The sequence below is a fragment of the Pseudopodoces humilis genome, chromosome 28, assembly GCF_049639895.1.
Source record: "Pseudopodoces humilis isolate 2021_Gansu_Grassland_sample_001 chromosome 28, ASM4963989v1, whole genome shotgun sequence".
In the NCBI taxonomy this organism is placed as follows: domain Eukaryota; kingdom Metazoa; phylum Chordata; class Aves; order Passeriformes; family Paridae; genus Pseudopodoces; species Pseudopodoces humilis.
This window is the reverse complement of record NC_142227.1, coordinates 1,966,229-1,978,371: the sequence shown is the minus strand read 5'-3', so window position 1 is coordinate 1,978,371 and position 12,143 is coordinate 1,966,229. Positions and strand designations below refer to the sequence as shown.

At 65.2% G+C, this 12,143-nt stretch overlaps 1 protein-coding gene across 1 annotated transcript; it reads right to left on the bottom strand.

The window, feature by feature from the left end:
• Positions 1-1,899: 1,899 nt before the first annotated feature.
• Positions 1,900-11,927, bottom strand: USHBP1 (USH1 protein network component harmonin binding protein 1). The gene is made up of 16 exons (XM_088067601.1): positions 11,831-11,927; positions 11,450-11,681; positions 10,770-11,008; positions 10,227-10,372; positions 9,064-9,191; positions 8,809-9,000; positions 8,346-8,708; positions 7,709-7,845; positions 7,480-7,620; positions 6,895-6,974; positions 6,512-6,590; positions 6,190-6,418; positions 5,186-5,368; positions 5,014-5,105; positions 3,193-3,315; positions 1,900-2,062 (listed from the first exon to the last, which is right to left on the bottom strand). The coding sequence occupies exons 1-16, from the start codon at positions 11,866-11,868 to the stop codon at positions 1,900-1,902; spliced, it is 2,565 nt and encodes an 854-aa protein (XP_087923727.1). The 5' UTR covers positions 11,869-11,927.
• Positions 11,928-12,143: the final 216 nt, after the last annotated feature.

The window sequence follows — 12,143 nt, the reverse complement described above, 5'->3', positions numbered from 1 at the left end:
TGTGAATTTTCGGGGTTCTCCATGGCTTTATTGGGGTTCCCCATAAATTCCCGTTTCCCCTCCGTGGATTTCCGAGTTCCCCCATGAATTTTCGGGGTTTTCCATGAATTTTTGGGGTTCTCCATGGATTTCCGTGTCCCCTCATGGATTTCCGAGTTCCCCCATGAATTTTCGGGGTTCTCCATGAATTTTCGGGGTTCTCCATGGATTTCTTTGGGTTCCCCATGGATTTCCGTGTCCCCCCATCGATTCTGGAGTTCCCCCATGAATTTTCGGGGTTCTCCATGGCTTTATTGGGGTTCCCCATAAATTCCCGTTTCCCCCCCCCGTGGATTTATGAGTTCCCCCATGAATTTTCGGGGTTCTCCATGAATTTTTGGGGTTCTCCATGGATTTCCGTGCCCCCTCATGGATTTCCGAGTTCCCCCCATTGATTTCTGAGTTTCCCCCATCGATTCTGGAGTTCCTCCTTGAATTTTCGGGGTTCTCCATGGCTTTATTGGGGTTCCCCATGAATTCCCGTTTCCCCTCCGTGGATTTCCGAGTTCCCCCATGAATTTTCGGGGTTCTCCATGGATTTCTTGGGGTTCCCCATGGATTTCCGAGTTCCCCCCATAAATTTCCGAGTTCCCCCCATGAATTTCTGAGTTTCCCCCGTGGATTTCTCTGTTTCTTCCGTGGATTTCTGAGTTTCCCCATGAATTTTCAGGGTTCTCCATGGCTTTATTGGGGTCCCCCGGTGGATTTCCGAGTTCCCTCATGAATTTCCGTGTCCCCCCATAAATTTCCGCTCCCCCCCGCATGGATTTCCAAGTTTCCCCATGAATTTTCGGGGTTCTCCATGGATTTCCGTGCCCCCTCATGGATTTCCGAGTTCCCCCATGAATTTTCGGGGTTCTCCATGGATTTCTTTGGGTTCCCCATGGATTTCCGTGTCCCCCCATCGATTTCTGAGTTCCCTGTGAATTTTCGGGGTTCTCCATGGCTTTATTGGGGTTCCCCATAAATTCCCGTTTCCCCTCCATGGATTTCCGAGTTCCCCCATGAATTTTTGGGGTTCTCCATGAATTTTTGGGGTTCTCCATGGATTTCCGTGCCCCCTCATGGATTTCCGAGTTCCCCCCATCGATTTCTGAGTTTCCCCCATCGATTCCCGAGTTCCCCCATGAATTTTCGGGGTTCCCCATGGATTTCTTGGGGTTCCCCATAAATTTCCGAGTTCCCCCCATGAATTTCTGAGTTTCCCCCGTGGATTTCTGTGTTTCTTCCGTGGATTTCTGAGTTTCCCCATGAATTTTCAGGGTTCTCCATGGCTTTATTGGGGTCCCCCGGTGGATTTCCGAGTTCCCTCATGAATTTCCGTGTCCCCCCATAAATTTCCGTTCCCCCCCCATGGATTTCCAAGTTTCCCCATGAATTTTCGGGGTTCTCCATGGATTTCCGTGCCCCCTCATGGATTTCCGAGTTCCCCCATGAATTTTCGGGGTTCTCCATGAATTTTCGGGGTTCTCCATGGATTTCTTTGGGTTCCCCATGGATTTCCGTGTCCCCCCATCGATTCCCGAGTTCCCCCATGAATTTTCGGGGTTCTCCATGGCTTTATTGGGGTTCCCCATAAATTCCCATTTCCCCCCCGGTGGATTTCCGAGTTCCCCCATGAATTTTCGGGGTTCTCCATTAATTTTTGGGGTTCTCCATGGATTTCCGTGCCCCCTCATGGATTTCCGAGTTCCCCCCCTCGCTTTCTGAGTTTCCCCCATCGATTCCCGAGTTCCCCCATGAATTTTCGGGGTTCTCCATGGCTTTATTGGGGTTCCACATAAATTCCCGTTTCCCCCCCGGTGGATTTCGGGGTTCCCCGGTGGATTTCGGGGTTCCCGCAGGCCGTTTGGGGTGTCTCTAGACGCAGCTCTCTCCGCCGCTGCGGAGGTTCCGCAGTGTCCGGGCCAGGGCTCGCTCCCTGCGGCCGTGCTGGTCCCGCAGCGCCGCCGCTCGCTCCTGCAGCCGCCGCAGCTGCTCCGCCCGCCTGCGCCGGGCCCCGCGCAGCGCCAGCGCCAGCGACCTGCGGGGGTTCGGGGGGTTCGGGGGGTTCGGGGAGCGTGAGAAGGGTCAGCGGGGTTCTGGGGGTTCGGTGGGTTGGGGGAAGTGAGAAGGGTCAGCGGGGTTCTGGGGGCTAGAGGGGTTTCAGGGGTTCGGGGGGTGAGAGGGGTCAGGGGAGTAAGGGAGGTTCAGGGTTTCGGGGGGTTCGGGAGGTTCGGGGGGTTTCAGGGTTTCGGGGGGTTCGGGGGGTTCGGGGGGGCGTGAGAAGGGTCAGGGGGGCTCGGGGGGTTTCAGGGGTTCGGGGGGTGAGAGGGGTGAGAGGGGTCAGGGGAGTAAGGGAGGTTCAGGGTTTCGGGGGGTTCGGGAGGTTCGGGGGGTTCGGGGCTGTGAGAGGGGTCAGGGGGGTTCTGGGGGTTCCAGGGGTTCGGAGGGTGCGGGGGGTTCGGGGGGTTCGGGGGTTCGGGGGGTTCGAGGGGGTGAGAGGGGGTTCGGGGGGTGAGAGGGGTCAGGGGAGTAAGGGTGGTTCACGGGTTAAGGGGTTCGGGGGGTTGAGAGGGGGTTCGGGGGTGTTCAGGGGGTTCAGGGGGGTTCGGGAGGTTCGCGGGGTTCGGGGGGTTGAGAGGGGTTCAGGCGGGTTCGGGAGGTTCCGGGGGTTCCAGGAGTGTGGGGGTCAAGGGGATTCAGGGAGTGAGGGGGGTTCGGGGAGTCAGGGGGTTCGGGGGCTTTGGGGTTTCGGGGAGTTCAGGGGTTCGCGGGAGTTCGGGGAGTCAGGAGCGGGTCCGGGGGTTAGGGGGGTTCAGGGGTTCCGGGGGTGTTCAGGGGGTTCAGGGGGGGGTCGGGAGGTGTGGGGGGATCGGGGGTTCAGGAAGGATCGGGGGAGGCAGGGATTTGGGGGTTCAGGGAGTCAGGGGAACCGGGGATTTGGGAGTTCAGGGAGCCGGGGGACACAGGGGACCCAGAAATCCAGGGGACCCCCAGGGGACCGAGAGTGCCCAGGACCCCCAGGAGACCCCCAAGGGACCCCCAGGAGACCCCCAAGGGACATCCAGGGGACCCCAAGGGACCCTCAGGGGACCCCCAAGGGACCCCCAAGGGACCCCAGGTGACCCCCAAGGGACCCCCAAGGGACCCCCAGGGGACCCCCGTGCCCACCTGTGCGCCTGGAAGAGCTCCATGGTGGCGGCGGCGCTTTGTGCCTGCTGGGCCCGGCTGGCAGCGCTGCTCCGCTCCAGGGCCAGCGCCAGCTCCTGAGCGCGCCCGCGGAGCTGCTCCGTCCTGGGGACACGCGTGTCACCCCCGTGTCACCCCCTGACAGCCCTGTGTCACCCCCGTGTCACCCCCTGACAGCCCTGTGTCACCCCCGCGTCACCCCCGACAGCCCCGTGTCACCCCCCTGTCACCCCCGACAGCCCTGTGTCACCCCCGTGTCACTCCCTGACAGCCCCGTGTCACCCCCTGACAGCCCCGTGTTACCCCGTGACACCCCACCCCCACAGCTGCTCCGTCCTGGGGGCACGGGTGTCACCCCCCTGTCACCCCCGGGACACCCCCGTGTCACCCCCGTGTCACCCCCCTGTCCATCCCGGCCCCACCGGATTCCCGGCCCCAAAGCTGCTCCGTCCTGGGGACACGCGGGTCACCTGTGCCACCCCACTGACAGCCCCGTGTCACCCCCGTGTCACCCTCTGTCACCCCCTGTCACCCCCTGACAGCCCCGTGTCACCCCCGTGTCCATCCCGGCCCCACAGAATCCCGAGCCCCCGACAATTTCCGATCCCCTCACAGCCCCACAGAACTCCCGATCCCACACATCCCCAGCCCCACACACCCCACACACCCCACACACCCCAGCCCACACACCCCACACACCCCACACACCCCACACACCCCACACACCCCACACACCCCACACATCCCAATCCCCACACACCCCACACACCCCACACATCCCCAGCCCACACACCCCACACACCCCACACACCCCACACACCCCACACACCCCACACACCCCACACATCCCAATCCCCACACACCCCACACACCCCACACACCCCACACACCCCACACACCCCACACACCCCACACACCCCACACATCCCAATCCCCACACATCCCCATCCCCACACACCCCACACACCCCACACACCCCACACACCCCCCACACCCCCAGCCCCACACACCCCACACACCCCAGCCCCACACTCCTCACACACTCCACACACCCTACACACCCCACACTCCCCACTCACCCCACACATCTCCAGCCCCACACACCCCACACACCCCACACACCCCACACACCCCACACACCCCACACATCCCCAGCCCCACACACCCCACACACCCCACACACCCCACACACCCCACACATCCCCATCCCCACACACCCCACACATCCCAATCCCCACACACCCCACACACCCCACACACCCCACACACCCCACACACCCCACACACCCCACACATCCCCACACAATCCCACACATCCCAATCCCCACACACCCCACACACCCCACACATCCCCAGCCCCACACAGCCCCACACATCCCCAGCCCCACGCACCCCACACATCCCCACACCATTCCCAATCCCCACACACCCCATACACCCCACACACCCCACACATCCCCACACCATTCCCAATCCCCACACACCCCACACACCCCACACACCCCACACATCCCCACACAGCCCCACACATCCCCAGCCCCACACACCCCACACATCCCCACACCATTCCCAATCCCCACACATCCCCAGCCCCACACACCCCACACATCCCCAGCCCCACACAGCCCACACATCCCCACACCATTCCCAATCCCCACACATCCCCAGCCCCATACACCCCACACACCCCACACACCCCACACATCCCCACACCATTCCCAATCCCCACACACCCCACACATCCCCACATATCCCCACACCATTCCCAATCCCCACACATCCCCACAGACCCCCCGCTCTCGCCTGGCCCGGATGCGGAGCAGCTCCTCCCGCGTCCTCTCGGGGTCCGGGCGGTTCCGCGGAGCCATCGCTGCCCCGCGCCCGATCCGCGCATCCTGCAGGGATTCCGGAGCTGTCTCCCACCCCTCGGGACCCCCCAAAATCCCGGGAATCTCCCCGTGGGATCCATCCCTACCTCCTCGGAGCTGCCGGAGCTGCTGCCGGAGCTGCCGGAGGTTCCGTCCCGCTCCCGTTCCCGGTGCCGGAGCAGGAGGCGCAGGGCGGCTTCCCGGGGTCCGTGCGCGGCCAGGAGCAGCTCCAGGCCCCGCTTCTCCCGCTCTTCCAGCTGCAGCCGCTCCCGCAGCTCCGCCAGAGCCTCCTGGGTGTGCGGGGAAACTGAGGCACGGCCAGGGGACACGGGAGGGGCTCCACGCCCCGCTTCTCCCGCTCCCGCAGCTCCGCCAGAGCCTCCTGGGTGTGCGGGGAAACTGAGGCACGGCCAGGGGACACGGGAGGGGCTCCACGCCCCGCTTCTCCCGCTCCCGCAGCTCCGCCAGAGCCTCCTGGGTGTGCGGGGAAACTGAGGCACGGCCAGGGGACACGGGGAGGGACCGGGGAGGGATTCAGGGATTCAGGGATTCAGGGATTCGGGGATTCGGGGATTCAGGGATTCAGGGATTCGGGGATTCAGGGATTCAGCGATTTGGGGATTCAGGGATTCAGGGATTCGGGGATTCGGGGATTCAGGGATTCAGCGATTTGGGGATTTGGGGATTCGGGGATTCAGCGATTCGGGGATTCAGGGATTCAGGGAGGGATCAATGGAGAGATGCAGGGAAGGATCCAGGACAGGATCCAGGGAGGAATCCATGGAGAAATCCACGGAGAAATCATGGGAGCGATCCAGGGAATGACCCAGGGAGGAACCCAGGGAGAAACCCAGGGAGAGATCCATGGAGAAATCCAGAGGGATCCAGGGAAGGATCCAGGGAAGGATCCAGAAAGGATCTAAGGAAGGGATCCAGGAAGGGATCCAGGGAAGGATCCAGGGAAGGATTCAGGAAGGGATCTAAGAAAGGATCCAGGAAGGAATCCAGGAAGGATCTAAGGAAGGGATCCAGGAAGGATCCAGGGAAGGGATCTAAGGAAGGGATCCAAGGAAGGATCCAGAGAAGGATCCAGGAATGATCCCCAGCGCACCTTGAGCACGGCCAGCTCCTGCAGCAGCTCCTCCTTCTCGGGCCGCCTCCAGCCGGGCAGCAGCGCCCGCGCCTCCCTCAGCGCCCGCTCCGCCCGCGCTCGGGGCTCCCGGTCCCGGGGGGCTCCGGGGGGCTCGGGGGTGTCCAGCAGCGACCCCTCCACCGCCGCCTGCTCTGCCCGGAGCCTCCGGATGTGCTCCCGCAGCGCTCCCCCCTCCATCCCCCGGCAGCTGCGGGGCGGCCAAGGGGGGCGGTGGGCACGGGGGTACCCGCTGGGGAGGGGGGGGCTCAAAGCCGGGACCCCCGAGCCCCCCCCCCCGTACCTGCGGCTGTCCTCGGGACCCCGGCGGTTTTCCGGTTCCGCTGCTCCCGGGGGTTCCGGGCTCGGTTCTGCCGCGGTTCCTGGGCAGGGGGTGAGGGTGGGGGGGCTTTGGGGTGCCCCACAAGCTCCCAGTGCCTCCCAGTGTCCCTCGGGCATCTCCCAGTAACGCCAGGCGTGCCTCACGCGTCCCTCCGGATTGCTCCCCGGTATTCCCAGTATCCCCCCAGCGTTCCCCCAGTACCTTCCGTGATAATTCCCAGTATCCCCCCGGTATCCCCCCGGTATCCCCCCGGTATCCCCCCAGCGTCCTCCCTTTTAACCCTCCAATTTCCCCCCAGTTTCCCCCCAGTCCCCCCAGTCCCCGTGTCCCCCGCTGTCACTCACCCCCACGGGTGCCACCCTCCGGTGTCACCTTTGCCCGCACCAGCTCCAGGAGGGCGGCGTAAGCCCCTCCGCAGCGCTCGCTGGGGGACGAGGGGATCAGGGGGGGCTGTTCCCGTCCCTGTCCCTGTCCCTGTCCCTGTCCCTGTCCGTGTTCTCCATCCCTGTCCCTGTCCCTGTCCCTCTCCCCATCCCTGTCCCCTCCTGTCCCCACCCCTGTCCCTGTCCCTCTCCCCATCCCTGTCCCCTCCTGTCCCCATCCCTGTCCCCATCCCTGTCCCCATCCCTGTCCCCTCCTGTCCCATCCCTGTCCCATCCCTGTCCCCTCCTGTCCCATCCCTGTCCCCATCCCTGTCCCATCCCTGTCCCCTCCTGTCCCATCCCTGTCCCCATTCCTGTTCCTGTCCCCATCCCCGTCCCCACCTGCAGCTCAGGGCCAGCCTCAGTGCAGAGCTCCAGGACGGGGAGCTGTCCCCATCCCTGTCCCTGTCCCATCCCCATCCCTGTCCCCATCTGTCCCCATCCCTGTCCCTGTCCCATCCCCATCCCTGTCCCCTGCTGTCCCCTGCTGTCCCCCGCTGTCCCCACCTGCAGCTCAGTGCCAGCCTCAGCGCGGGGCTCCGCGCCTCCCGCAGCCCCAGCTCCACGCTCAGCCGCTCCGCCTCTCCCTTGCACGCCCCGAGCGCCGCCGCCAGCTCCCGGTTCAGCTCCTGCAGCCGCGCCAGCTCCCTGCGGCCCGCCCGCTGCCTCAGTTTCCCCCGCGCGGGGCTGGGGGGGGGGCTGGGGGGCGCCTCGGGGGGTTTTGGGGGGGACTCACCCCTGCAGCTGCTGCAGCCGCTCCTCCTGCTCCCGGCCGGGGCTCGCCGAGGGCTGGGGGGACAGCGGGGAGTGGGGCTGGATCGAGAGGGGTTGGACGTGCAGGGGGTGCGGCCCGTGGGGCTGGATCCCGTGGGGCTGGATCGAGAGGGGATGGATCCCGTGGGGATGGATCGAGAGGGGATGGATCCCGTGGGGATGGATCCCGTGGGGCTGGATCCCGTGGGGATGGATCGAGAGGGGATGGATCCCGTGGGGTTTTATCCCGTGGGGATGGATCCCGCGGGGATGGATCCCGTGGGGATGGATCGAGAGGGGATGGATCCCGTGGGGTTTTATCCCGTGGGGATGGATCGAGAGGGGATGGATCCCGTGGGGCTGGATCGAGAGGGGATGGATCCCGTGGGGTTTAAATTCCATGGGTTTTTATTCCGTAGGATTTTATTCCACGGGGTTTAATTCCGTGGGGTTTAATTCCATGGGTTTTTATTCCACGGGATTTAATTCCATGGGTTTTTATTCCATGGAGTTTATCCCACGGGGCCCAGCCCTGTCACCACCCCCGGTGCCATCCCGCCGAGGGGACACCAGAGCCCCGTGCGAGGGCAGGACCCCCCCGTGCCCCGACCCGCACTCACCTGCTGTCCCGGGGGGCTGCTGGGCCCGGGGGTGTCACCGGTCCCGGGGGTGTCACCGGTCCCGGGGGTGTCACCGGTCCCGGGGGTGTCACCGAGCCTGGGGGTGTCACCGAGCCTGGGGGTGTCACTGACCCCGGGGGTGTCACCGGTCCCGGGGGTGTCACTGACCCCGGGGCTGTCACCGGTCCCAGAGGTGCCACCGAGCCCAGAAGTGCCACTGATCCCGGGGATGTCACCAGTCTCGGGGGTGTCACCAATCCCGGCGATGTCACCAATCCCGGCGATGTCCCCAACCCCAGGGATGTCCCTTCCAGACGTCCCCGGCTCCTCCAGCCTGGCCAGAGCCTCCCGCAGCTCCCGCACCTGAACCGGACCCCGCGCTCAGCACCACCGGCACCGCTCCGGTGCCACCCTCGTGCTGTCACCGCCTGTCCCCCGAGCGCGCCACCCTCCCCGCACCCACCTTGCCCTGCAGCCGGTCCCGCTCGCCCCGCAGCTCCCGCAGCGCCGCCGCGGCCCTGCCCAGCTCCCGGTCACGGTGGCCCAGGGTGGCCCGCAGGCTCTCGTTGCTCGCCGCGGCCGCCGCCACCTCCTCCGGTAAGCCCCGAGGCTCCTCCGCCGCCCAGCCCGGTGTCCGGCTCAGCTCCTCCAGGCTCTGGCGGTGCCGGGGGTCAGTCGGTGCCCGTGGCGAGGGCCCGGCGGGGGTGGCGAGGCTCACCTTGAGCGCTCGGTGCCAGCCCGGGCCGGGCGGGGGCCGCGCCGGTGGCCGCCGGTGGCGGGAGAAGACGGCGCGTTCCAGGGAGCTGACGGCGTGCTGGAGGTGCTCGAAGAGATCCGGGCTGGGAGCTGGGGACACGGCCGGGATCAGGGGGGGACACAGTGACACCGTGACACGGGTGTGTGACACCGTGACACGGGTGTGTGACACCGTGACATGGGTGTGTGACACCCTGTGTGACACTGTGACATGGGTGTGTGACAGCCTGTGTGACCCCGGGTGTGTGACAGCCTGTGTGACATGGGTGTGTGACACCGTGACACGGGTGTGTGACAGCCTGTGTGACCCCGGGTGTGTGACACCCTGTGTGACACGGGTGTGTGACACCGTGACACGGGTGTGTGACAGCCTGTGTGACCCCGGGTGTGTGACAGCCTGTGTGACACGGGTGTGTGACACCCTGTGTGACCCCGGGTGTGTGACACCGTGACACGGGTGTGTGACACCGTGACATGGGTGTGTGACCCCAGGTGTGACACCATGACATGGGTGTGTGACAGCCTGTGTGACACGGGTGTGTGACAGCCTGTGTGACCCCGGGTGTGTGACACCCTGTGTGACCCCGGGTGTGTGACACCGTGACATGGGTGTGTGACACCCTGTGTGACACTGTGACACGGGTGTGTGACCCCGGGTGTGTGACACTGTGACACGACTGTGTGACACCCTGTGTGACACCGTGACACGGCTGTGTGACACCCTATGTGACACCGTGACACGGGTGTGTGACACCCTGTGTGACACCCTGTGTGATACCCTGTGTGACACTGTGACACGGCTGTGTGACACCAGGTGTGTGACACCGTGACACGGCTGTGTGACACCAGGTGTGTGACACCGTGACACGGCTGTGTGACACCCTGTGTGACACTGTGACACGGCTGTGTGACACCCTGTGTGACACGGGTGTGTGACACCAGGTGTGTGACACCATGACACGACTGTGTGACACCAGGTGTGTGACACCGTGACACGGGTGTGTGACACCCTGTGTGACACCGTGACACGGCTGTGTGACACCAGGTGTGTGACACCGTGACACGGCTGTGTGACACCCTGTGTGACACCCTGTGTGACACTGTGACACGGAACGCAGCGCTCACCGTCCTGCCCGGCGCCGCCGATCCCGGAGGTCCCGCGGGGTCGCGGTGCTGGGCTGGCAGAGGGGACAGAGGGGACAGAGGGGACAGAGGGGACAGAGGGGACAGCGGGGACAGTGTCAGTGGAGTCCCAGCCGTCCTCATCCTCCCTGTGGGGTGGGGAAGGGCACAGTGAGGGGTGGCGCGGTCCCCGTGTCCCCTCAGTGCCGAGGTCCCCGCAGTCTCGGTGTCCCTGCTGTCCTCATGTCCCCTCTGTCCCCTCTGTCCCCTCTGTCCCCACTGTCCCGGTGTCCCCTCTGTCCCCTCTGTCCCCTCTGTCCCCTCTGTCCCGGTGTCCCCTCTGTCCCGGTGTCCCCTCTGTCCCCTCTGTCCCGGTGTCCCCGGTGTCCTGGTGTCCCCTCTGTCCCCTCTGTCCCGGTGTCCCCTCTGTCCCGGTGTCCCCGGTGTTCCGGTGTCCCCTCTGTCCCCTCTGTCCCGGTGTCCCCTCTGTCCCGGTGTCCCCGGTGTCCCGGTGTCCCCTCTGTCCCGCGGGGGCGGTGCCGGTACCTGGCGGGGCGCTGCTGTCGCCGCTGATGTCGCGGGGTCACCCCTGCCAGCAGCGGGATGTCCTCGGTGTCACCGGCCACGTCCCCATCGTCCTCCTCCCCCTCCTCCTCCTCCTCTTCCTCCTCCTCCTCCTCGTCCCGCGGGCTCCGGGTGTCGGTGTCCCCGGTGTCCCCGGTGCCGGTGTCCCCGGTGTCCCCGGTGCCGGTGTCCCCGGTGCCGGTGGCTCCCGGTGCCCTTTCCTGGACCGGGGATCAGATTTGGCTGCCGGCCCAGCCCAGCCCGCCCGGCCCGGCCCCATCCCGGTGCCCGCAGCGGGAATTCCCACCCCGGAGCCCCGGTGTGGGGGTCAGTCCCGGTGTGGGGTCAGCCCCGGTGTGGGGTCAGTCCCGGTGTGGGGTCAGTCCCGGTGTGGGGTCAGTCCCGGGGTGTGAGTCCCGGTGTGGGGTCAGCCCCGATTTGGGGTCAGCCCCGGGGCCGTGTGGGGTCAGTCCCGGGGTGTGACCCCCGTGTGGGTTTGGGGTCAGTCCCGGTTTGGGGTCAGTCCCGGTGTGGGGTCAGTCCCGGTGTGGGGTCAGTCCCGATTTGGGGTCAGTCCCGGTGTGGGGTCAGTCCCGATTTGGGGTCAGTCCTCTTTGGGGTCAGTCCCGGGGTGGGGTCAGTCCCGGTTGGTTCCCGCTCACCTCCTCCATGCCGGGATCGTCCTGCCCGTGGCTCCCGGAGCTCCCAGCACGTCCCAGTTCCATCCCGGAGTTCCCAGCACGTCCCAGTTCCATCCCGGAGTTCCCAGCACGTCCCAGTTCCATCCCGGAGTTCCCAGCACGTCCCAGTTCCATCCCGGAGCTCCCAGCACGTCCCAGTTCCATCCCGGAGCTCCCAGCACGTCCCAGTTCCATCCCGGAGCTCCGGGATATCCTGGTCCCACACCGAGGGTCCCAGTCAGTCCCAGTTCCCCCCAGGGCTCCCAGCACATCCCAGTTCCCCCCAGGGCTCCCGTTCTGTCCCGGTTCCCACCCAGGGCTCCCGTTCTATCCCGGCATTCCCGTTCTATCCCGTTCCCACACCGAGGATCCCGGTTCTGTCCCAGTTCCCCTCGGTCCATCCCGGTTCCGTCCCGGTTTTTTCTTGGTTCTGTCCTGGTTCTGTCCTGGTTCTGTCCTGGTTCTGTCCTGGTTCTGTCCCAGTTCTGTCCTGGTTCTGTCCCAGTTCTCTCCCTGTTCTGCCCCGGTTCTCTCCCGGTTCCCCTGGGCCCATCCCGGTTCTTCCCCAGTTTCCCCTCAGCCCATCCCGGTTCTCTCCCAGTTCTGTCCCGGTTCTGTCCCAGTTCTGTCCCAGTTCTCTCCCTGTTCTGTCCCAGTTCTGTCCCGGTTCTGCCCC